Here is a 27,004-nt window from a genome sequence, read left to right on the forward strand (position 1 = left end):
TGGGTACATCCTGTAGAAGACTGTTATTTATCTTTGTCCCTCTTCCCAGGCAGCACCTGGCATTGGCACAGTGATCTAACTGTGCTGACTCGTATGATTCAGGGATTTAATCTGTACTAATGGTTTATCACTGTAGGACAATATTACCACAGACCGAGCAACTTAACACACATTTATCATCTCAGTTCAAGTAGGACAGGTATCCAGGCATGGCTTCAGGTGCTTACAGAGTTGCAATCATGGTGTCAGCTGGGCCTGCAGTCTTGTGTGTGGTTGGGCTAGGGAAGGATACGCCTCCAAGATCACGTGGTTGTTGACAACAGTTTCTTGCAAGCTATTAGACTGGAGGCCTTCAGTTTTCCTGGTTGTTGGCTGAAGCTACCTCTAAGTCCTTGTCTTACAGCCTTCCCAGCATGACCGCTGGCTTCCTCAAAGCCAATAAGGGAGAGAGTCTCCCAGAAAGATGAGGGCTGGCATCCTACACAAGGTAATCACAGACCTGACATCTTGTCATATTTGCCATATTCTCTTGGTTACAAGCAAGTCACTGGTTCTGTCCACAGTCGAGGGGAGGAGTGTAAACACCAGCAGGCAGGGATTTGGGGGCTGTCTTAAAGTCAGACTACTCCAATCTCCTTTCATTTCCACTGAGTGGTCTCATAGAATTTGTACTCAGCTAAAAACCACGAATCCTTGGTTATACAAATTGTTGCCTGCTAAGTCTTTCCAACTCAAACAATTAATAGAATCTAGGTCCCAGACTTCGTATTTATTGCTGTTAGGTGTCCCTGTGTTAGGTTCAGCCAGTTGTTCCTACCTGATTAAATATTTTTTTAATCCTGGCTCAGCTGTCAGAATATTACATATCTTTATATTGTGTCATGTGAGAATGTAATACATTCTTCTATGATGTTCTTTAAGTCACTGATGAAAATGGTGAAGAAGTTGGTACCTGGTACCGTATATGTGTGTGTGCATGTGTGTGTGTGCGTGTGTGTGTGTGTGTGTTGGACTGAAAGAGAGGGGAGAATGAAAGAGTCCTGTTCCTCATACCCAAAACTTATTTCTGGAGTCTGGCCATGAGTCATTTTTGATTCTCTTTCTGACCCTCCTGGGAATTAGATAGTACAGCTCTTAAGAGCATAGTCTTTCTAGTCAAACCAATCTGACTGTGAATCCCAGCTCCACCCACTAGATAACTATTTTTCCTGATAGACAGCACACAGAAAAGAGTTAGGAAGTTCTATTTTTCTGTGGGTCATCTTTAAACTTTATGTCATCTGTTCCAAAGTGCAGTGTGTAATAGCCAAGCTCAGTTCTGCTGAGTTTCTTCACAAGCTTCTTTTAGAACTTCTCACTGAGGGATCATAAAAAATCTTCCAGAGCTTGGGCACCTGGGTGGCTCAGTCAGATAAGCATTGACTTTGGCTTGGTCATGATCTCATGGCTCATGAGTTCGAGCCCTTCATCAGGCTTTGTGCTTACAGCTCAGAGCCCGGAGCCTGCTTCAGATTCTATGTCTCCCTCTCTCTCTGCCCCTCCCCTGCTCGTGCTCTACCTCTCTCTATCTCCCTCCCTCTCTCTCTCTCTCTCAAAAATAAACATTTAAAAAAATCTTCCAGAACCTAAAGTAGTACAGCTATGAAGCACTTACTATTTTAGAGATGTTGTATATGTGGACCTTCAGAGTTGTGGTTTAAAAATCATCAAAGTCATTTATTTGGTTGTTCTCCATTGCCTTAGATTCATTGCTAAGTCAACTTGAAATCACCAGCGCTGCAACAGAATGCCCAGCTCACACAAGTGAAAGTCCAGAAGTGGGAGCCCAGCACATTCTATGTTGCTGCATTAACACATACTTGTGTGAGCCAGTTTTATATACAATTGATTGGTAGAGTTCCTCTGTGCTGGAGTCTCTGTGAGAGACTCCTTTGACCCCTTGACCCTGGAAAATTATTAACAGTCCTTGTTCTGCATAAACCATGGGCGTTCTTCAGGGGAAAAAAAAAACAAAAAACCTATGGACCCATTTTTAGCAGCCCTGAGACCTGTGCAGGAGCAAAAACTGGGAACTGTGAGAGTTTGTGGAACTGTTAATAATTTGGAAAGGAAAGCAAATATTTCTGACAGGCACTAGTTCTTGAGCTCTGAGCTTTTGAAGTTTAGAATCTACTTTTCTTCTGTTACTTATAAAGTAAGTATTTCATTAGAGAGACCCTCTTCTTTCTCAGCAGCATCATCTGCTCATAGAGGCTGACGTGATGGGTGCAATCTATGCCAGACCCGTCAGTGCATAAATAAGCCCAGAAGAGTAAGTTTGGGGTCATTAAATTATAGTTCATCAGGGTCAGACAGTGTAAACAAGGTGAGATTGTCCCTTATTTTTCTTAACAGATGCTAAAAGTCCAGGAAATCACAGAGACACCCTTCTGGGAACTGTATATGCATGAATAAGGGGAAGTAAGACCATTTTGTAGCTTATATTTTGGCATTTACTTTCTATTACCATAAATATGCTAAAGAGTTACAAATATTTTTTTCGATTTTAATCCCTCTCCTGAGATCTGTATTTCCAGCTGCTCTTTGCGCATCCCCTATCTTGATCTGCGGGCCTTTCTACCATTTAATAAATACAGAATTAACTCATTGCCCTTACCCCCACACCTGCTTTATCATCTACATTCTTGATTTTTAGATAATACCTTCTTTTTCCCTACAAAATGGCTCTTAAGTGGTAACAAGTACATTTTACATTGTGACTCACAGTGCACACATATACATATACATACACAGGTATAACATGAATAAAAGTTTCATAAAACAACATGCATCTTTAACATCTGTGTTACCTTTTGATACTGTTATTTTCATCTTTAGAAAAATGCAGATGTCAACACTCTACTTGAAATTTACAGCCCCTCCCCCAGGGGTCATGTGACCTGCACTCTGAGAAAACCAGAGACCGAGATAAAATGCAGTCCCTATTTATTCAGTACCTGACCCTAGCCTCCCATTCCATAACCTAGTTAACAGTCCAGTGACCCCAGACTTCATGCTGTAGCCCAGACACGCATGCCGTTCACTCATTCGGTCAGCATTTACTGAGTGGCTATTTGTGCCAGGCACATAGTAAGCACTAGAGATCTAAACGTGAATACTGCTGTCTCCACTCCGATGTCTACAGTGCAGTGCAGAGACAGACCAGTAGTCTAACAATTGTAAGGCAGTAGGTAGGTCCTATAAGGATTCTGCACCAAACTCTCAGAGATCACAAGGATCACAGCATGTAACTTGGACCAAAAAGGCCAGAAAGTTTTTCGTGAGCCCATGAGCTGAAGCTAGAAAAAGAAGTAGGAGTTAACCTGGCCCGTGGTCGGCAGGACATTCCAGGAGAGGAAGCCACTGTGAGAAGGCATGGGGGCATGAGCAGCATGAGAATTTGGAGAACTGAAAGTATTTTGACACAGCCTTTGCTTATAACCAGAATCCTCTGCTATCCCCACCCACTGCCCCTAAGCCCCTTCTCTGTACTTGGCCAACTAGTACTCTGTGATCCCATGTAGCTTTTCTCCCCAACCCCAGGGAGACTCAGGCACACCTCCGGTCTGGACTCTCACCTCTCTCTCCCCACATTTCTGAGAAAGCACTTGTGTTGAAGGTAGCCCATCGCTGCCCCCATTCAGCTTCCTCACTGGAGAAGGAGCACCTCCAGGCAGAGCCTCAATCTCGTCTTTCTGTCTTCTGTGGTGAACACAATAAGCCCATGAAGAAGTGAACCAATAAAGGAACAAGGAGATGTACCAGCCACAGGCACAGATTTCAGGGGAAGCTGCTTAAATGACTGTGTAGAGGAGGGTGATGGGCATGGAGGAGGGAGAAAAAAAATGACTGTGTAGAACACTTTTTAACGTATCATGGCATGTCTGTCATTTGAAGACTGAAAGCCCCTTCAGACGTTATCAACCTGCCTATTTACAGATGTGGGATCACATTTGAAATGTCGATGGTGCTATTTTCTTCTGCACTGTATTTGCAAAAGATTACTTTTTACTTTTAGAGAGTACTCTTATTCTAACTTAAAAGTGTCCTGGGGGCACCTGGATGACACAGTCGATTAAGCATCTGACTCTTGGTTTCAGCTCAGGTCATGTCTCATGTTCCGGAGATCAAGCCCTGCATTAGGCTCTGCACTGACAGCCCAGAGCCTGCTTGGGATTCTTTCTCCCTCACTCTCTCTGCCCATCCCCTGCTTTCTCTCTCTCTCTCTCTCTCTCTCTCTCTCTCAAACTGAACAAATAAACTTTAACAAAAAGTGTCTTAGTCAATTAATATAAATGTAAATCTGACATCAGAGACAACATACACCCACTTTCTTCAGTGCACACATAGCTTATCATCTCTAACCATACCTTTAACCTAGATTGCCTTCCCAAAAAGGCTTTCATAGGAAGCAAGACTGATTTTCAACTCTTTTTTCCTTTGTTCACTTTCTGCCCACATTATATGTCTTATGCAACTGACCCAGGAGTTGTAGACAGGAGAATTTGAGGTGTGGAGTCTCATCATTCAGCATTATAATAATAGTTTTTTATTTATTTTTATTTTTTTAAAATATTTTTTATTTATTTCTAAGAGAGAGAGAGACAGCGTGAGCAGGGGAGGGTCAGAGAGAGAGGGAGTCACAGACTCTGAAACAGGCTCCAGGCTCTGAGCTGGCAGTCAGCACAGAGCCCGACGCGGGGCTCGAACCCACGAACCGCGAGATCGTGACCTAAGCGAAAGTCGGACGCTTAACCGACTAAGCCACCCAGGCGCCCCTAATAATAGTTTTTTAAAAGTCTTATGTATTTTCTCTTTGCGGGTTACTTTTATGAGATGGCCGTAATATTTGATAATCACTTTGAAACAGCACTGGATATGGACAGAAATGGTGCCTATGAAGAAGTTTTGCTAACACGAATAGGTTTTGTAGAAACAGGTACAGTCAGGGTCATAACCATACCTTTACTAAGAGTGAGAGAACAAGATTCAAGTTCTGGCTTGACTTTCTGTTGTTTCTAAAACCACCAGAGGGTCTGTGTTATATGTGATGGATTGGTTTTGATCAAGTCATGGTTTTGAGCTGAAAGTTCCTGCCTTTAGTTGCTAGGGTCCTTCAAGACTTTGATGGCAGATTTTAGTGGAAGCTCAAAGTGGAGCATTGCTTAGATGAGCTATTTGCACTGCCCACAAGCCTGGTTGTCTCCGTGTCTTGAAATAATAGTCGGAATTAGTGAAAATAAGGGTGAAGTACTGGGGCACCTGGGTGAGTTAGTTGGTTAAGTGTTCAACTCTTGATTTCAGCCCAGGTCATGATCTCATTGGTTCATGAGTTCGAGCCCCATATCAGGCTCTGTGCTGACACTGCGGGGACATGCAAGATTCTCTCTCTCTCCTTCTCTCTCTGCCTCTGTCCTGCTCTCTTTCTCTCTAAATGAGGAAATAAATAAAAATACTGAAAAAAGTTTTTAATAAAAAATATTTAAAAAAAAAAAAAGAAGGGAAGTGCCTTTTGCAGACTGTTACTGCAGTGGTTCATGTCAGACTCAGTGTCTCTGTCTCCTTTCCTATCTTACAGTCCCCCAAGGAGTTTTGCCTGCTCACCTCCCACCCATCGCATCCATAGTGTGGCTTTCTTTGTGTAGATGTGCGTATTGATGTTACTCTTGTTTAGTGCTTGCAAAATTAACCAGTTACAATGGAAAAGAATTATATTATCTCATTCCAGAACCCAGATGTAGTGTTTCTGTGGGTGAATGTAATAATGTATTTAATCCTGATTCACTAGAGTAGGAAGCAGTGAGTGAAACACTCACTGTATGTGTGTTAACCTTTGACATGACAGCCCTGTCCCCTTGTAAATAATACATAAATGATTGGAGCTCTGTATTTCCTTATTGCTTATGAGTACCTGCTAATCCTCAGATAAAGTGAATATGCTTAATTTCCTTCCATGGTATCTGTCGTTCCTCCTCTTTTGCCAGCTTATGGCTTTATCTCTTGCCCTTCCTAACTTGTTAGATGGTCCATGTTGGTCCATCATAGTTTGAGTTACATACAGCATGTGGCACTGACTCTCACAAACAGGGAGGGGGTCACTATATTCTCCTTCATGGCCGGTGCCTCCCTGACCTGACACTGTTTTCTAGGGGTACCTTGAATAATATCTAGTATTTACATAATACTCATGCTGGAGGGGGGCGGGGAGAGGGTAGTGTTCTCGCCACAAACAAGGTAGGTGCTATTGTCAACCCCAGTTTACAGACAAGGAAATTGAAAGTTCAGTTCAGGGAGGAACCAATGAGGTTATTTCTTGCCCATGATCACACGACTAGTAAGGATTTGAACCTAAGAAGTCTCTCTTCAGGGTCTGAGCTTCTAACTCTCCAACTCCAGTGTTCACTATTGGTGATTTACCATGATCGATGAGTATAACAGCTACTGATGGTGGACCTGAATGTTCACATAGAGTGAACCCAGTTATACAGCTGAGATTGCCCTTCAGCCAGAGCAAACATCGTGATGATAGAAAAATAGATGGAGAGAGAAGGTGACAATGTGGATTAAGAGAGGAGCATGTGTAGGGAGTGCCATATTTGGGGATGAGGAAATCCTAAGCCACGTAAAGATGTTCATTGAAATGAGCAATATGGCCAATAGAGAATGAGCATCCCAAGCTGTCTGTCCTTCTTAGAAACATTGTGATGCTTAGACAGAGGATTTGGGGGAAGAAATGACAGAATTCTTACAACTGTTAAGCAGTCAGACATCTTATACTGTAGTGAAGGATAAAAGCTCATGCAGGAATCATGAGGGACATATACATATTCTGTTCAGCTCTGTGGAGCTAACAACTTATCGTTTGAGTCCTAAGCCTATCTACTAAGTTTGGAGTTGATAAAGTACAGCAGATTAAACTTACTGCATTCAGCTGCATTTGTTCAAATGCAGACATTCATCTTGAGTGGCTCTTTAGTTTTTAGTCTGGGGTTTGTTTATACTGAAATAAAATTCCTGGCACACGATCATGGAAAAAAAAAATCCGGAGTTTCATCATATGTAGTGTACTGTTTTTCTACACTGGAGAATTTTGAGTGGTTTGGAAATAATAAGTCTGTTTCCACAATTTCCTGCTCTCCACTAGGTTCTTGGAACGCCAAATGAGGACACGTGGCCTGGAGTTCATTCTTTACCACATTTTAAGCCAGGTATGTTTCATTAATTACAAATAACATAAGTTCTTCCTCTTTGCATAGTGAATAGATAGGTGTTTCCCCTCAAGCGTACATCTTATACCTTGAAAAATCTTGGTTACTTGCCATTGTATATTCTGCCTATTGATGGAGGTGCCCTTTTGTTTTTAGTTTATTTGTCTGTAAAGATGGAATTAATGACATTTCCTCATGAGAGATTTTTACTGTATATACCTCCCTTGAGTTGACTGGCTAATCTCAATGTAACCATTTTGTCATCTGACTAACATCCATGTCTATACAACAAAATTTAAAGCCGGGTACTATGATCTGTCTGCGTGATTCCTTGCAAAAATACTAGGAAAAGTATTAAATTGTAAAAATGAAAACTTTACATTTTGACTTGTTTTTTAAAAACTACTGGTACATAGTCAATTAGTTTGAATTTGAACATATAAGATGTTATGAATGTCTGTTGGACCACATGCAATCTTTTTTAGTGTAAAATATTTAAACCTCTAAACTGGAAAATCTGAGAAAAAAGCCGAACCTTTAAAATAAATTGTTATTTTTTTCTTCACCAGTAGGTGGCAGTGAAGAAACTTTCAGTTTTAATGATTACACTCAGAAAAAGAATCTGTCTGAAACATGGTAATTTAAAATTTTTATAGGAGACATGAAAAGTTTGGAATTGGAAATTTAATGAAAATCAATGGAAGGTATTATTGTAAGATAATTCTCTTGGGTTTTTTTTCCCCTTTGCTCTCTTACAAAACATAGATTATAAAGTGCAGACCCACAATAAAATTACCAACAATAAAATTACTGAAAGGGATTTTATAGAAGATCTAATAGTCTATTATTTTATGAGGGAAAAGAGCTATGAATAATTTCTCTTATGGGAGCCAAGTTTATTCTCTTGCTTCCCTTCCCCTCTTTTGGGGCACCATCAGGAATAAATTATCAATCCCAAAGAATGACTGAGTTGGGAAACTATTTTTATTTTCAGTACTTTTCTTCTGAAAGTGTACAGTGTGCAGAGAATTCTCTGTCTTCTTGAGCTGCCCCAAGGACTCTTTGTACTCTTACTGAAAATTTTAAGTTAACTTCTATGTTCTGAAAGACTATAGAAACTTCACAATTTAAGATGGGCTTATTTTTCTTCTTTTTCTTAACCAAGCAAGAAGTACCATCTAACTGCTCCAGCTTCCTAATCTGAGTCTGAGAACACAGCTCTTTATAAATGTTCCAAATGTGGGCTGTGAAAGGTTAGCTTCCCCATGTTGGGATCTAAAATCTCAAGTCCTAGGAAAATAAAATAGAGGAGGATACGAAAAGATTTCAAGTAAAAAGTTAGATGCAGAGAGGAATAATTAAGACAGTCATTTGGCCTGCCAAGTCTGCACTAGAAAAGATGGAGTAATGTGTTTCTTTTGGTGTGAATAGAATTAATCTTCATCAACAACGTACAAAACCATTTATTAAATGGGTTCTGGAAAGTACTATGATGTAGCGCAAGTTAGGCTAACAAATTGGGAACTGTGCATTGTTCATATTTTGGTGTTCAATATATATTTGTTGCCCTAAATTATACTGAATGTTTAAAACAGACACTATTTATATGACTTTTCCAGAGTAGAACGTAGAGAAATTAAGGCATATATGTTTAAGTTATTTAATATTATGTACAAGTGTCAAGACAGACCATACATAAAAGGTAATGGGGGACCAGAAGAATGACACTTTTAGATGGTGAAAGGCATGAGTGCTGAAAAACAAGAAAGATATTCCAGGCAAAGCTTGGAACTTGTGGATAAAAATAGACATGGGAGTGTCTGGGTGGCTTAGACCGACTCTTGATTTCGGCTCAGGTCATAAGCTCAGAGTTTGTGAGTTAGAGCCCTAGGTTGGGCTCTGCACTGTCAGTTCAGAGCCTGCTTGGGATTCTCTCTCCTTCTCTCTCTCTCTGCCCCTTTCCTGTGCGCTCTCTCTTTCTCTCTCTCTCTCAAAATAAATAAATTTAATCAGGCCCATTAAGGGAGTCCTAGTCTCTGACTTCCTGGACCTCATCCTCCAAGGGAAGAAATGCATTCCTAGAGGAGAAAAATACCAGTGCTAGGGTCTACCTGTCCCACCCCTACTCTGCACCTCCTTTTACTACCCCCAAAGAGTGGCTTAGAAAGTCAGAGGGAAAGCAAAAGAGCTTGAACCTTAAGGACATACTTTTGTGGGTTTTTTTAATAGATTTTTTAAAGAACAGTTTTATAAAGCCTCAGCAAAATTGAGCAGGAGGTAAAGAGATTGCTCCTATATGCCTGCCCCAACGCATACACACCTGTTATCAACATCTCTCACTGGAGTGGTACGTTTGTTACAGTTTGATGAACCTAAACTGACACATCATTATCATCATCCAAAGTTCTTAGTAAACATTGGGGTTCACTGTTGCTGTTGTATGTTCTGTGGGTTTAGACAAATGTATAATGACATGTATGCACCATTATAGTGCATACTACAGAGTAGTAGTAGTATAGTAATATAGGGCATATTACACAGTAGTTTCACTGCCCTCAAGATCCTCTGTGCTTTGCCTGTCATTCCTCCCTAGCCCCCTACTCCCGGCAACCACTTTTTTTTTAATTGTCTCCATCATTTTGCCTTTTCCAGAATGTCATAAAGTTGAAATCATACAGGGTGTTGCCTTTTCAGATTGGCTTTTTTCACTTAGTAATATGAACTTAAGTTGTCTTTCTATTTCCTCACCCTTGATAGCTGATTTCTTCTTAGTGCTAACTATTCCTTTATCGTGATATATTTCACTTTATTTATCCATTCACCTACTGAAGGACATCTTGATTGTTTTAAGCTTTGGCAGTTATGAATAAGAATGCTATAAACACCTGTATGTAGATTTTTGTGTGGACATAAGCTTCCAACTCATTTGAACAGATACCAAGGTGTGTGACTGCTGGATCATACATACTTGGCTTAATTTTTTAATAGCTAATAAATTTAAGCAACTCAAGACATCAAATAATATGAAAAAGAAGATATCAAACAATGTGGTGCAAAGCCTTCCCAGGCCTGTCTGCCATCTTCTCACTTCCCCAAAACCACTGCCACCACCACAGGCCCCCATTTTATTAGTTTCAATATTAAACACAATTTTGGGTCTTGTTTGTCTCATTAATGCATCCTGTAAGTCTTGTCATATTACTGTATAGAGGAGGCCAGTGGACCTTCCATCTCCTTGTACAGCTGTGTTGTTTTCCATTGTATGAATTGAACCAGTTCTCTCCTATGGGCATTTGGGTTTCCAGACTTTTGTGAGTATAAATATCATAACCCTGTGCATACACACAGACATGCACTCGCGCGCGCGCACACACACACGCACACACACACACACACGTTGCATGCATGCAGGTATATTTTGAAGGATAAATTACCAGAGGTAGGGTTAAGTATCAGTACATATACACAGTTACAATTTGGAACACTGTCAAATTGTTATCCAAAGAGATGGTGCTGGTTGGCTCTGTTACCAGACATGTATGAGAACACTGCTTCTCCACTCCAAAACTTGTAGAGTTTGCCAATCTATTAGGTGACAGAAGGAATCTCAACACAATTTTTAATTTCATGCTCCTTTTTATGATGAGGTTGAGCATCTTTTTATATGTTTCAAGATCACTTTCATTTCCTTTTCTGTGAATAGTTAATATCTTTTGCCCATTTTACACTTGAGTTGTATTTTGTTTTCTTATCAGGTTCTATGGGTTCTTTACATATTGAAGAAAACATTTTGAAAATAATCCTCACTCTCATATCTTACTTGACTTGCTTAACTGAATAAGTTTTGCCTTATGAGAACAAAAGCTATGGTGGTTTAGAGCAAGGCAGTCATTATATTTTTTAAAAGATCAGTTGCTATTAGAAATATATGTACAAATTTATATATGTATACCTTTGTAAGGAACCTTATTTTCTTTTTTTTTAAATGTTTATTTATTTTTGAGAGAGAGACAGAGCATGAGTTGGGGAGGAGCAGAGAGAGAGGGAGACATAGAATCCGAATCAGGCTTTAGGCTCTGAGCTGTCAGCACAACTGATACCGGCCTGACATGGGGCTCGAGCTCCCGAACCGCGAGATCATGACCTGAGCAGAAGTTGGCTGCTTAACCAACTAAGCTAACCAGGCACCCCAGGAAACTTATTTTCAAAAGGGTTATTTTATAGCTATGATCTAAGTCACGAATAAAAGCTAGAAAATTGAGTCTCTTGCTTTTAACATATTCTACTCTAATTACCTAGAAGATCTTTGTTGTTGCAGTTGTTTTTAATTAACTAATCCATATAGTTAACTTCTGTAGAATAAGTCCAATTTCTTTATTTATTCAACAATATTTATTGAGTACCATGTATATGGCTAGGGAGTAGGGACACTGCAGTGGATAAAAAAACAACCACACAGGTCCCTGATATATAGGAGAGACATGTAATACATAAAATATATAGTATACTACATGGCAATGAGTACCCTGAAGGGATATGGAAGAAGAAATGGGTTCAGGAAGTGCCAGCAAAGGGGGCAGTTCACAATTTTAAATTATAAATATAATCAAGGAAGACCTCGCTGAAAAGATGACATTTGACTCCAGGACATGAGAGAGAGAGGGCCACAAAAATATTTTCCAGACAAAGAGAACAGCACGTACAAAGAGGTCCTAAAGTGGGAAGGGGAAGGTATAAAATCAGGTCAGACACAGTAAGGACTGTGATGGTAGGAGTCCCTCATCATTTACTCTGAACCAGATAGAAAGTGCTGGAAGATTTTGAACAAGGCTGCACACGATCTGGATTGCATTTTACAGAGATTGCTTTGTCTGTTGTGTTGAGAATGGGGGGGGGCCCAGGCACAAGCACGAAGACCAGCAAGAAGACTGTGGCAGGAGTCTAGGAGAGAGATGATAAAATGTGCCATGAATAAAACTATTTACCTTCCCAACTTCTTGATTAAACAGAGAACTTAACATGGTTTTCCCTTAGAACATATGGCAAAACTAGAGAAACATTTTTAAGAACAATTGCGAATATATTAAAGGAACAATTGGGTAACAACTGGGTCTTTTTCTTTAGTATTCAGTCTGGATATATCCTCTTCTGCTCTTAACATTTATGCTGACACCAAATTCCTCAACCTCATTCTTTAACTTCCTATGGGAATTCGCTTATTCCCATAGCAACCAGGCAGCCGGAACAGGCCACTGCCACATAAAATAAATAAGTCAATATGTAACACACATGTGCACACATATATACATACATGTGTGTGTTACATATAATAAGGAGTCTAATGGGGGGAGGTGGTGTTTTTCCATTATTTCCTTCTATTTAAATTTCTCTTCAAAGAAGTGGGAAGTGGGTCAGTTGCTTTGAACCTGATTACCTTCCCATTCTTTTCCCTCAACTTCAGGGTTCTTTGGTATATGGTCTTAAAAGTAGGAGTCTCTCCCTCCTCCCCTTTTTCCTTCCTCTCCTCCTCCCTCTCTCTTACATCAGAGTGTCTCCTTTTATCACTGTGCTTGGAGTGCTTGCTGTGGGCCAGCCTCAGAGGTGGGAGGTTATTCTTAGCATTTCAGTAATTCTCTTGCCTTTGACTAGATTCATCACTGTCCAAGCCCCATTCCCTAACACAAAGTAAAAACGCCCACTGTAAGACAATTTTCCCTTTGCTTGTTTCATAGTTACTCATTAATGGGACACTTGTGCACAGTGCTGTGTGCTTCAGTTTCCCCCTGAGATAGTAAGAGGCTTTCCCATGTGAATCCCAGGATCACTTTCTCCTGCCCGTTTCACCTACCTCTGCTTTACTTTGACAGAGGCAACATGGTTTATGTACCTCTAGTGAAGTGACGAGTGAAATTCTTTGTTATGTAAGGCAGACTTAGCATTACTATTTTTAAAAAAACTCATCGCATACATACTTGACGTGTTTTTTATGCTTTGCAGAATTGTGGTGATCCTAAATCAGGGCAGAACATAGGTAGACATATGAGGCTCTCCAGGCTGGTGGAATCTGTGTGGGTGACCGAGAGTGCTCAGTAGACTTTGGGATTTCCTCCTGTTGAGGAAGACCCTCAGGGCTTGGGAGCGGAAGCACTGTTTTTGGTTGTGCCGTAACTATTTAAACAAACTGAACATTAAAGCTGGAAGAAGCTCCAGGGAGCATCCAGTCCTCACTCTCTCCTTTGTAAGATTAGGAACCTGGGGTCAGAGATATGAAGGGATCTCTCCAAAGTGGACATACAACCTAAGTCATCCTGGGTTTCAGTGCAGTGCTCTTTTTTTCCAGCATACACCATGGAAGGCTATGCCACTGCGTCTGTACCCTGATTACTATGCCACGATTTCTCACTGACCTTTTTCCAATGAGAATTGTATTGACAATTAGTCTATAAAGAAAATAACAGGAAACCAGAGAGGATTTGATCTCTGGGAGTTAGTGAAATACGTAGAACCACAAATACCACTTTGTATAAAGTAGTTTGGCCTCAAAATAGCATGTAGACTCCCATATATGATATTTTTATTCATCTCTTAAGTGCTTCCAACAAAAGGGGCATTCACCAGCATTCCGTTAGTGACAAATTGTTACTCACGAGTTTAAAAAAGGAAGGCACTGTAAAATTCAGGAAGAAAAAAATGTTGCTAGACCACAAGCAATTAAAAGAAATAAGATTTAGACTAAAATATATCTATGTTCCCAAATCAAGCAAGGGTACAGAGCATTTCTAAAGTGATTATATTATTCTTATGAAAAAGTTATCTAATATGAGAAGCTTTTGATTAAAGAAAATTCGATAAAGATAGAATATTTTTCAGTGAATGAAGTGAAATAAAAGAAAAATTTGCCATCAGAGACAAATTGCAGAATGGTAGTATTTTAAGCTTGGTGCCCCCGACTAAGCCACTAGTCACATTGACCTTAAAGACAACATTTAAATATGGACCCAGTTACAGACAGAGAAAGACAAATACCATATGATTTCACTTAAATGCAGTTGGTTGCCAGAGGGGAGGTGGGCAGGGGATGGGCCAACTGGTGATGGGCACTAAGGAGGGCTGTGTGATGAGCACTGGGTGTTGTATATAAGTGATGAATCACTACATACACCTGAAAGTATTTGTTTCTACACCTGAAACAAATATTGCACTGTATGTTGACAAACTGGAATTCAAATAAAAACTTGAAAAAAAAAAAAAGCAAATGAATAAATGCAAAGCAGAAACAGACCCATGAATACAGAGAGCAGACTGATGATTGCCAGAGGGAAGAATGTGGGGGGAGCAAAATGGGGGAAGAGGAGTGGGAGATACAGGGAGATACTTCCACTTATGGAATGAGTAAGTCACGGGAATAAAAAACACAGCATAGGGAATATAGTCAGTTGTATTGTAAAAGTGTTGTATGGGGACAAAAGGTTGCTACGCTTGTGGTGAGTACAGAATAATGTATGCAGATGTTGAGTTACATTTATACTCCTGAAACTAATGTAAAATTGTATTGTCAACTATACTTACTTTTTTTTAAAAAAAGAAAGAAAAGGAGTATGTGTAGAGAACCAGGTTAATAAAAAAGAAATGAAAGAAATAAAGGAAATCTAAAAATATAGATAGATACTATGACTTAGTTATACCAAGGTTTTGTAATGAGGTGAAGAACTTCTCAAGTCCTGCCTATTCAGGCCTGACTGGGGCCCAGAAGCTAGATCCAGACTTAATTCCAGAGGGAATATATACATTCTTTTAGAAATAGGATGCCATGCCATGTGTAGCAACGTGGATGGACCTTGAGGGTGTTATGCTGAGCGAAATAAGTCAGGCAGAGAAGGACAAATACCGTATGTTTGCATGTATAGAAGGATCAGGAGGAACTTAATGGAGGACCATGGGAGAGAAGTGGGGGAGAGGGAGAGAGGCAAACCATGAGAGACTCTTGAATGCTGAGAACAAACTGAGGACTGATGGGTGTGGGGGGGAAGGGATGGGGGAGATGGGCAGGGAGGAGGGCACTTGTGGGGATGAGCACTGGGTGTTATATGAAAACCAACTTGACAATAATCTGTAAAAAAAAAAAAAGAAAGAAAGAAATAGGATGCCATGGTGACAACATCTTACATTTTATGTGGCATTTTATTTTTACAAGACATTTTAATGTATTAACTCAATTGGTATTTGGAGTAACTCTGAGTTATTATAATGTTGTTGCCCTAAAATGTTTATCCCATTTTACAGATAAGACACTCAAGTTCAGAGATACTGTGTGGCTTGCCCAAGGCTACATCTTCAGGATGTAGTGGAGCCAAAACTCAACCCCAGGTCTTGCCAGTTGCCAGCCTGGTATTCTCACCCCTGCCTGTGCTTCTCTTCAGATGGGTTTCCCAAACACATGGGTATGAGGGAGAACTGTCAGGCTCTTCTCAGCCCTGCATTGTAGCATCTTGGGAAAATCTATACCTTCTTACAGATACCAGAACCATCCTCCACCTGTGAAGAGGGGCATCTTAAGCCCTTTAACCTTGTGCTTTCAATAAGTTGCCAGCTCCAAAATGCCCCCTGTGGATGGTTAGCTTCAGATATGCAGTCCTTAGTACATATTCTGGGAATTACCCAGTTTCATGAATGCAGACCTAAGGAAGTTTGGACCCTTAGCCTTGACTTGCATTCTTGGCTTCTCCCCTAGTCTTTAAGAAGGTGATAGAAAAGCAGAAACTGTTGTGTGGAATATTCAGTGCAGAAAGATTGAAAGGAGGACATCTTCATGCCAGATGTTGCCCTTCAGAGATCACACCTTTAGTCAGGGAGCCCCTGTGGACATGCAGAGACATCTTCCTTGCTCTTCCAGAAGAATCATTCTGCTCCATCCAGCTCACAAAGTCCCATGGAAATTAAATGAGATAATCTATTTTTACATTCTCTGTTTTGCTTTGTATTTACTTATACTCTACCTATCTTTGAGAAGATCTGAGCTAGCTGTATACTTGATATATAAAAGTACTTATAAACTGCTAAGGGGATGTAACTACAAAATAATATTTTGTACCGTTTATACAGTGTCCACTGCCTACTAATTTTTTCCCACTCGCCCTTTATGCTTTATCTCAAGAATCATTTTTATGTTTTTTTTAAAAACTGATTGATAGCAACTGTAATGACCACGGGTTACATCTGGGTGTACAAGGGTGTAACTATGTGATGGTTATAAAAATGGACTTTGAAAATTATTCAAATATCTGACTCTTATCTCAGATTTTATTGCTAAAAACTCTGTGGGTCTGCTTGACCCAAGGCTTAGGACATTTAGACTGTCTCCACCCACCGTCAACCTCCACCTTCTCCAACATTGCAGTGCCTCCTCCCAACAATAAATGCCACTCTGGTCAAGTAGTGAAAAAGCCAGTTAATGAGTAAATTTATGAAGGAAGTGAACTTTATAGAGCAGAGGAAGATTTAGAAAAGGTTAAACATGACAGGAAGAGAAGATTGCCTTTATTTTTTCACACTCTCTGATTGTGGCAGTGGTGCTGGGAGGTCACTGGTGGCTGCCAGCATTGAGAGGCCACATTCAGTCAGCAGTAACGTGCTTCCGATACTGTCATAGTTAGGATTCTTGTCGAGTCCTCCACTGTGTGCCAGGCAGACTGTAGGGACTGAAGACACAGTCGTGAGCAAAGCAGATAAAACCTCTTTCCGTACAGAGCTTATGTGCTAACTGAGAGACAGAGAGTAGGCAGCTTATGATTTGGTGTGGTGGAGAAGTGTGACCATGCAGAGCCACAGATGATTCAGAGGGGTGGGTTCTGGTAGGCCAAGGTGAGGACTTAAAACTTTATTTGAAGTCTAAGAAGAATCATTGGGCAGGAAAGGTTTTTGAGTAGGGAAGGAAGCTGATGTTTTAGATTTTCAAAAGGACCCACTGGCTACAAAACGTCACGGACCTATTGCACAGGTAAAAATAGGCTGCACCTAAAAAGTGTGAACTCCTTTTGATTGAGAATTTTTGTCTACAGCTCTGGGTTGAGAAGGGTCTATAATGGCAAGTATGGGCTTGGGGGAAATTATTGTCACACCAGTTAACAGTGATGTTATTGGCGTGGGGGTTAGAGCTGACCAAGGATGTTTTATGAAATAAGCCATAGAAATGGCCAGTGCTATAAAATAAAAATAGGAAACAGCCCAAAATCTTGATAATCACTAAAAAACATAAAATAACAGTTCAGTTCCTCCCCAGTAGACAGATATGTGGGGGGAAATGATCTTTATGAACTGCAGAAACCCATTTCAGTGCAAAGCCAGGACTATCTGTACTTAGTTTCCCTGAATCTGCTTGAAGAATTTCCTATGCATTTTCACTAGAGGGCATTAGTAATGATAGAAACCAGCAAAGCGTCTAGAAAATGCCAAAGAAAATGTAATAAGATTACAATTTCAAGGAGAAATGAAGACCTTCTGATGGCAGCCTTATCAAAACAAAACAAAATGAAATCCTAAGTAGACTGGTTTCATTACTTCCACCCTCTGAAGTTTGTAAACTCAGTTGGGGAATTATCTACACCTCATCTCACCAAAGTTGTATGGAATTCCAGTCACCACGTAAAGATTTCTCCATCTCTTCAATAATCCTACTGCCCGCCCTCCAAAACAGAACTAAAATCCTTGTATACTGTCCAACGTGTGTGATTTGGTTAACATCATGTCTAAGAAAAGAAGTAGAAATTTAGCCTAAGGGTGAGTTCAGAATCGAATGAAGATGTGGACTGAAAGAATTGTCATTTCCTTATAAAAGAGAACATTTGAGTTGTTAGAGTGCCATTCACATTACTCTAAACCAGCCATACACTTGTTACTGTTTTAATTTGCAACATGATGTTTTATATTCATCCTACTCACAATAGTGCCAGCAAATGTATAACTAGAAATCTATGCATTACAAAAGGTCCTCCATGTATCCTGACCCTGAACTTTTAAACATCTTTCCAAAATCTTTAAAACTCAAGATCTTAGGTAGGGGGACAGACAATTGGAAGTTCATATCTAAAACAAGACAAATTGATTCCTGCGTTCAAGTTGGGTCTGACCCAAACCCGGTACTGTGAGTAGTTAACTGTGTTTGCAGGGAAGGAGTGCGGTCCCACAGGCTAAACTTTGCAGTTAACCATCCTGAGCAGTAATTCCACACAACTGTGAGAGATCCATGACTCAGTGATTGAACCAAGGGTATGATGAAGGAAGGATTTTGTCTTCTCTGTCCCTGGGACTTTAGAAATGCACAAAGAACAATATGGTGCTTGTAATCTGAGAATTTGTGTAAAACTTTTAGCATTTGGGAATCCTTAGAAACACAGAATAATGACAGACCATTGATTGGTGATGCTATTTACATTGTACAGTTTTTGACTGTTTGCCAAATGCTTTCATGTGAATTCTCTTAGGAGGTCATTATAAGAGGGCAAAAGACAGGAAGATGCATGAAGCTGAAGCTCCATGAGGAAAGCCCCACAAGGTAGCACGGGTCCAGAACCACACATAGCAGTCAATTCTGCCATGATAGAACTCAGAACAAACCACTGCTAAGTCAGTGCCAAATGCAGACAAGTTACTGTTAAATGCTTGTACCTGTGTGGTGAACTGGGTTTCAGCTAATCTTGTCTGGGTTCTTCAGGGTTCATCTCCAAGGTAGATGCAGGTTGGGTTCTGGTCTTTCCACACATCTCTTATCCTCCTTGGAATGGCAGCTATGAAATAGTGTTCTTCCTGTGACAAGAGACAGGGAGAGAACACATTTCAAACCTCCACTGTGTCAATACCACTGACATCCATTGTTCACACCAAATACCGTATCAAACCCCACACCTGAAGTGGGAGTGGGGAGAGAGGTGAGAAGAAATATTTGCTGAATAATAATCCAATCTTCCATACTAGGGTTTATGACTTCTAGGCTTATCAGCTACCCCTGGCCAAAATAAGTGAATCACAGCCTTGATTTGTTTAAAATGATGTTGATTTTAAAAATTTCTTCGGGCCATTATCATATGGCTCTTGCAAGACATATACATAACTATGAAATAATAACTCTTTTACTGGTATAGAGATGAAAGGAAAAATCTTTATTTATTTATGATGCAAGTAATAATTTACCCCGAAATATTCAAGTAAGACATATTCAAGACTGACGACTAGCAATTAGCTCAGTTGTAAAACCTGACGAAATTTCTTTCACTTACACTTGTCCTTGAGACAGCACTGGCCGAATATCTTTTTAGCTAACAGACAATGATAGTGTTTGCAATGGAGATTATTAAGAAAGGACATACATGTGTAGGGATGCATATGCTTTCACCTCTACAGCCAGCTTTGTAAATCTAACTAATAATCTCTCGATGGTTAAAGAGGACCATCACTATTCTCTCAGAATACTAATCTTTGCTGTCCACTAGTGCATTAAAAAATCACAAAATTACATGTAAGGATTTAGAAGAGCATTGAAGTGCCTGTAATTTTTATTCCTTTCTTTAAGTGTTACCTCAAAAGAGGTACTTTAGGAAAGCTTGACTATTTACTCTCCCTAGAGTAATACTGTTTTCCATATGCAATATGTCTGCCTTGTGTAGGGATAACTTCATGGTACAAGACGGTCAGTTTTTCATGTGTAACAATAATAGTTTGATGGTAGTAGTAATAACTAGCAGGTACTGAATGCTTATTGTGTGTCAGACACTCTTATCAGCTCTTGAGGTGCATTTCCTTATTGAACACTCACAGTAACTTTACGAAGGAAGTACTGTCAATACTCCTATCTGTGATATAGAGAAACTGAGGCACCAAAAGTTTATTGTTGTTGTTAAGTATTATGTCCAAGGTTACTAGAACCTGGAAAACATTGTCTGGCATTTCCTATGAATACAAGCAGATATGTTCTCCTAGGCAAAAAGCTAATGCACTGACAGCATTGTGGAAAATGCAGTGGGAGTGGGGAGAGTATTGTTTTTGTGCATGGTTTTTTTTAAGACTATTTTTTAGAGCACTTTCAGGTTCACAGCACAACTGAGCAGAAGGTAGAGATTTTCCATATACACCCTGTCTGCACACAGTCACAGCCTCCAGCTTTCCTGTTATCAACAATCCCCCATGATAGTGGTACGTCTGTTATAATTGATGAACCTACATTGACACATCATTATAACCCAGAGTCCATAGCTTATGTTAGAGTTCACTCTTGGTGAACATTGTACTTTCTATGGGTTTGGACAGATGTATAATGGTGTGTATTCACCATTACAGTATCATACAGAGTAATTTCACAGCCCTGAAAAATCCTTTGTGCACAGCCCACTCCTCTCTTCCTCTCCCCTAACTCCCCCAGCCACTGATCTTTTTACTGTCTCTGTAGTTTTGCCTTTTCCAGAATGTCATATACTTGGAAGTGTGCATTTTGTATTGCTGGTTACAGAAGCTTTGATCTCTTTGTGTGCTGCTGGCTTTGTGCATTGTTGAGGTCAAATGTCAAGTCTCTCCAATGGAGGCACAGAGAGGTGTCATGGTATAGTAGCTAAGAGCATAGACTCCACATCTAGACGTCTGGGTTCAAATCCCAGCTTTGGGGGTGCCTGGGTGGCTCAGTCGATTAAGGGTCTGACTCTTGATTTCAGTTCAGGTCATGATGCCATGATTTGTGAGTTCGAGCCCCACATTGAGCTCTGTGCTAACAGTGTGGAGCCTGCTTGGGATTCTCTCTCTCCTTCTCTCTCACCCCTCCTCACACATGCGCTTTCTCTTTCCCTCTTTTTCTCTCAAAACAAACTTAAAAAAAAAAATCTGAGCTCTACTATTTATGAGCTGTGTAACACGGACAAGGTGCCCAGTGTCTCGCCATCTCAGTTTCTCTATGTGTAAAATGGAGATAACCGTAACCCCTCCCCCATGGTGTTGTCGTGAAGACTAAAGTGAATTTCTATTTGCCAACTACTTAATATACAGAAAATGTTTGCTAAATATCAAATAGGAGGCTTGGGTATCCCGGCTCTTCAGTAATGAACAGTAAGTAAACTGGGAGCAGAGTCCTGATTCAGCTTCTGCCACTAGCCTGCATCATGGCCTCAGGCCACTGACCTTTCTAACCTCAGTTTACTCATACCTACAGTGAAGGGGTTAGACTACCTGATTAGTCACACTGCCTCTTGGCGGTGCTGAGTGCCCTCTTCCTGATCTCCTTCTCCCTTAAGAGAGTTTAGATGGAAGTGTGAGTGGAGACCCATGGAGAGTGAGACACAAAACCTTTCTTATTTATGAATAGTACACTGCAGACTTTAATATGATTAAACTTTTATGATTAAACTTTACTTCTCTAGAGAAAAACATCTTATGGAAAGGGAAGTGTTCCATGACTTCTAGGTTGGATAGTTTGAAGACCGCGTCAGGGAATATGCACTCACAAAGCCATATTTGTGTGTGTGTTAGAAAAGCCAAGCCATCAGAAGTAAAAATATTTAATGAATATAGTAAAACGTTTGTTTCTAGAAGTTGCTTAGGATTACTTATTTTAAAACTCACACCATTGGGAATTAAAAGATGATCTGCTGCAGCCAGGGTGGGTCAGAGTGCTTCAGTCTCCTCTCTTCACGTCTGAAGGTGACTGCTCAGCATTTTGAGGTAGCCTTCTGGGTGACAGTGACAGGGCAGTGCAATTCTGTATAGCATTAATATGTCACGTCAAAACCTCTGGCTGATAACACTGGACCTGTGTCAAATCTCAGTCATTATGTATTTTGGGGATATCACATGTGTTAAAGCTGTGAATGGCTGTTGTGCAAACATACATATTATTTCTAAAATGCCCATTTGGATCACTCTGCTTTTCTGGAGTTGAAATCTCTCAAATCCCCATATTTTGCAAGAAGTTTAGCCCTCTCTGTCTGAGGTAAACTCTCATCTTCTGTGCAGGAACATTGCTTTACTTCTGTTCTAAGAACTGTTGATGGTTTAAACCTGGCTTTTCTATGTCCTGATCAGACTCACCTGAAATGTTCAGTGCTAGCTTAATTTTCCTAATAAAAGAAAGTAAAGTGTGCATGAAAATTCTTGCTCATACTTTTAAATACAGCTTTCTTCTATTGATGATCCATTAGTATAGTCCCATGTTTTATTGTGTGCCATTTATGACCACACATATTTGGTGCACTATGTTATGTCCACAGTGCTAGAACAGGCCCTGGCAGACAGTAGGCACATGATAAATATTTGTAGAATAAATGAGAGAAAGAAAGAATACTCATGCCTTCTAGCCTAAAGGATTTAAGAACATTATATGCACTATCAGCAAGCAATAAGAGTGATTATTTGAAATGTCACCAGAGTGGGGGTTCCTGGGAGGCTCAGTTGGGTTAAACGTCTGACTTCAGCTCAGGTCATGATCTCATGGCTCATGGATTCGAGCCCCATGTCAGGCTCCGTGCTGACAGCTCAGAGCCTGGAGCCTATTCAGATTGTGTCTCCGTCTCTGTCTCTGCCCCTTCTCTGCTCGCACCCTCTCTCTCAAAAATAAATAAACTTAAAAAAAATTAAAAATGAATGTCACCAGAGTGATTCATAACTGTGTTCCTTGTTCACCTTCTAAAGAACAAGGATCTTTTTGCCTCACTGAAATAATCCTAAGAAAGGAAGGCCTCAGGTTCACCACCTCTGCCAGGTGGTAGGATGGCCACAGCTCTTTGCTGAAATTAATACTACATTCTTACAAGCCCAGTAAGAAAGAGTAAATGTATTCGTTAAAATATAAAATAATCCTAAAAGATTTAAATTGTGAATGTTGGAATATATTGCTTAGAAGAGTTAATTATCAGGTACATCTAACACTTCTTGTGACATTTTGGACCTACTCATTTTTATATTGATCTGTAAAAGAATTGTTTCATGATATTATTTACATTGGATGATATAAATCTGTTTGTAAAAGATAAATGAATGTTTTAGACTTTTTAAGATCTCATCTATTGCTGCTCTTCCCCCCAAAAAGAAAGAAAAGTGGTAGCTTACAAACCCTGGTTTCACCTCTCAAGGCCTTTGAACATACTTGAGGTTTTTAATTGGTTGGTTGATTTAATTATTTACTCATATGTTTTCTTGTTATTGAAGTTAAAAACATGGCAGTATCCCATAAAATACAAAAAAAAAAAATAAACCTGGTGAGAAAGAAATGAGGGGAAAAAATTGAAATTATTTTCCTGACATCTACAGTACCTACCTATAATCAAATGAGTAAATTCCAGTTTCAGTTTTCTCTTCCTATGGGTTAAAATATGCTTTCATAATGCCTCGAGCCATTGCAGATTTGGCTCTTTTAAGCTGGGAAACTAGAATGCGTGTCATTGTTCTCCAGTTGTTTTCCTATGGAATTTCAACAAAGTGCGCCAGTTTGAGGGAAAACCTTTCCAGTTTTCTGTCTTCTCACCCCTATCATATCGCAAAGCGAGTGATTTCTTCTGTGTCCCAGCTCTCCTCCCCCATCTCCCGCTGCGTGTGATCATCCTCTGCACTGTCCCTGCAATAAGAGGAGAAGGTGAAAACCAGCCTGCAGGTCTAAATTAATTGCATTCCTCAGTTATGCTCCGAGTTAGCCAGTGCTTTAAATCACAACATTCTAAACTTCTAGTTTAAACATAATTGGAAAGAGAAAGCTGGCATTAAAGCGGTAACTGACAGAGTAAACTTAACTAAAGCAGAACAGTGTAAAACACTCATATGCAAATAACTGGGAATCATCTGATAAAATTATTCACAGGCAGTCGAATATTTTATCAGACATACCTGTTAGTGATTTAGAGCACTGATTTCAGCCCCTTTTTGTTTTTTAAAACTTACGTGACTAATTACATTGTATTTGTTCTAATGGAACATTACTTTTGTTCATCACGAAAATAGTTTTTAAAATTAATATTTTCATAGAATGATAAACATAGTGTGTGTTCATGGCAAAAAAAAAAAAAACAAAATGTGAGAAAGCCCTCCATTTCAAATTGTGTACTTTGGCAGTTAAGATCTGAGAGATGTTGGATACAAGAGAGCAGCTCCTGTGTTTTAGTGGGGCTAGCTTCAGATATTTGAGTCTATCCTGTCTTCATTTGGAAAAGAAACAGATGCAGTTAGTGGCTTTGCCTCTGGGCTCCCAAGGGACTGTGTCCATATCCACAGTGCAGCACTGTGCACCCTGTATTTGTAATTCTTTATTTACATTTCTGTGCCACTGAACTACAACCAGGACTTCATTCATTTCTCTGTGTCCAGTGCAGCTCCTGGCACCCAGGCAGGTACACAGGTAACACTGGCTAGAAGAATTAAGTGTTCATATGAACAGTGACGGAAGGTAGCCATAGGAATACTTCATTCTTCCTTATTTTTTCCTGCTTTCATATGGCATATTTCAATTTTGGCTCTTTTATGCATAGCTCGGTCTGACATATTGTACTCCTGAAGAAATTTTTCTATTAACATATCCTGTCAAACTCTAAATAGAGACAATTCTTAGAACTAATATTTATGTGCAGTCATTAATTGCGAAGAATAATAATTTACTTGTAAATGCAAGATTGTATTAATTTTATCTGTAATGGAATTCTTGTTCCTCCTGAAATCATAGCAAATTATTTAAATTGCTTTGTGGGAAGTACAAAGTTAAGGAGATCAAATTTGTTTTACAAGAACATTTGATGTAATTAATTTTTAAAATATATCTTGCTTTTATAATACCAGACTTTAGATAATAATAATTTTTTAAAGACTTTTATGAAGAGAACCATTCTTCCCATTTCTCCTTTCTTTGTCAGTTAATCCTCAAACCTAGAAGATGCCTTTAAATTTCTTCTCTACGCCAACTGGCTGAATTATGTTGTGACTTTATAATGCAGTAGAGAATAAACTCAGGCATTAGATGAGTTAGAGATGATAGTAGGGAATAAACTCAGGCATTAGATGATCTTTTGAGACATATAAATACATAATTGTTTGTTATGTAACTTTCACCTAGAGCTTTAGATCAATGGATATTTGTAGTCAGGCCTGATCTTTTGCAAATGTACACCATTATAGCAGAATGACTAGTTTCTGCACTGATTGGCCAGTGCCCATGTCTTGCAGGCTATTAAATATTTTAACACTTATCCCTGCTTGTATGATGACTCTGAAACTCCATGAAAACTTTAAGTACTTTCTGAATCAGCCTGGAAAGATTAATGTATTCTCAGGGTAATATTTGAGTTGAATATGAAATTCCAAATCTTTGAAACCTAGAAATTGGAGATCAGTAAATGGTCTATAGTCATCTTAACTCCTACTTTTCTGTCATACCCTCTACCCAATCCACCAATAAATCTTATTGCTCTGCCTTTTAACGATTTGCAGACTGACCCCTTCTCACTGCAGGCCCTTTGTTACTATAGCCCAAAGCACATCAACTCTCTCCCATACAGTTGTAAGAAACTTTTCTTGGTCTCCCTGCTTCCATCCTCACTTCTGATAGTGTATTTTCCAAATAGAAGCCAGAGTGGTCCTTAAAATATGTCTACATAGTGTCCCTCAGGCCACAACAGCTCCACGTGAGCCAGTCTTCTGCCCTTGGGCCCCTTCTCTGTCTCAGCCTCCACTTGCTTCTCCTAGGCTGTCTGCTCCAGCCATCTGTCCCTCAGGCCCACTCCAGCCTTGCACTTCCTGGCTAGAATATGAACTCCCTGCCTGCGTGAAGGTTTTCTATGTGGTTCCCTTCTATATCCTCAGCCCCAAGAAGTACTTCTGGGACACAGTAGTTGCTCGAAAATAGTAGTTGAACCAATGAATCGTTGCTTCCAGTCATTCTGTTTGGATAAAGTTTTTGTTTAGAAATAGGAGGCTGAGGGGCACCTGGGTGGCTCAGCCGGTTAAGTGTCCGACTCTTGGTTTCAGCTCAGGTCATGATCTCATGGTTTATGAGTTTGAGCCCTGCTTTCAGCACAGAGCCTACTTGGAATTTCTCTCATTTCTCTCTCTCCCCCTCTCTGACTTGCTCTCTCTCTCTGTCTCAAAAAATAAATAAACATTTTTTTTTTTTAAAAAGGAAATAGGAAGCTGAGGGTGTTCTTAAATTTCTTTTTGTTCTTCTTACCTAAAGTTTATTCTTATGCAGGAAACATATCATCCCCAAAGCAATTATCAGTCACTTAGATTATCTCCTTTAAAGTCAGACAACACTGAAAAAAGACACTAGCTAATATTAAGCAGAATTAAGCCTTTAAGTATTCAATTGTGTAAAAGCAACATGATCAATATGAAAAAGAAACGATTTAATTTTATTGGAGGGCATATACACAAATCCTGTCTAAATGAAAAGACATACTATATTATTATATACAAAGATTTTATATCATGCTTTTGGATAAATATATACTTTAATGAAACTCCAACAAGATTTCCAGTGGGAACTTTATTTTGTTGATTGACTGTTTTGTTTGAAACTCACCTTCCCTCATAACCTAATCTGAAGTGTTCCTCTCACACTGGTCAGTCTACATTATATCTCTTTGTTTTACCTTTCAGAACACTTTTTATCCCAGCTTTATTGAGGAATAATTAACATATAATATTGTGTCAGTTTAAGGTGTACAACATAGTGATTTTATATATGTTCATATATTTATATATATATTACAAGAAGATACCACAGTAAGTTTAATTAACACATCCAT

The 27,004-nt window shown here is 39.6% G+C and overlaps 1 protein-coding gene across 1 annotated transcript in view; it reads left to right on the plus strand.

Moving 5' to 3' along the window:
* CDK14 (cyclin dependent kinase 14) overlaps positions 1-27,004 on the plus strand; it is a 563,883-nt gene that overhangs the window by 409,788 nt on the left and 127,091 nt on the right. Inside the window, exon 11 of the mRNA XM_077766835.1 lies at positions 7,184-7,247. Coding sequence (XP_077622961.1) covers positions 7,184-7,247 — 64 coding nt within the window. The remainder of the gene's footprint in view (positions 1-7,183; positions 7,248-27,004) is intronic.

This window comes from Crocuta crocuta, unplaced genomic scaffold, assembly GCF_008692635.1.
Source record: "Crocuta crocuta isolate KB4526 unplaced genomic scaffold, BGI_CrCroc_1.0 scaffold165, whole genome shotgun sequence".
Lineage (NCBI taxonomy): Eukaryota > Metazoa > Chordata > Mammalia > Carnivora > Hyaenidae > Crocuta > Crocuta crocuta.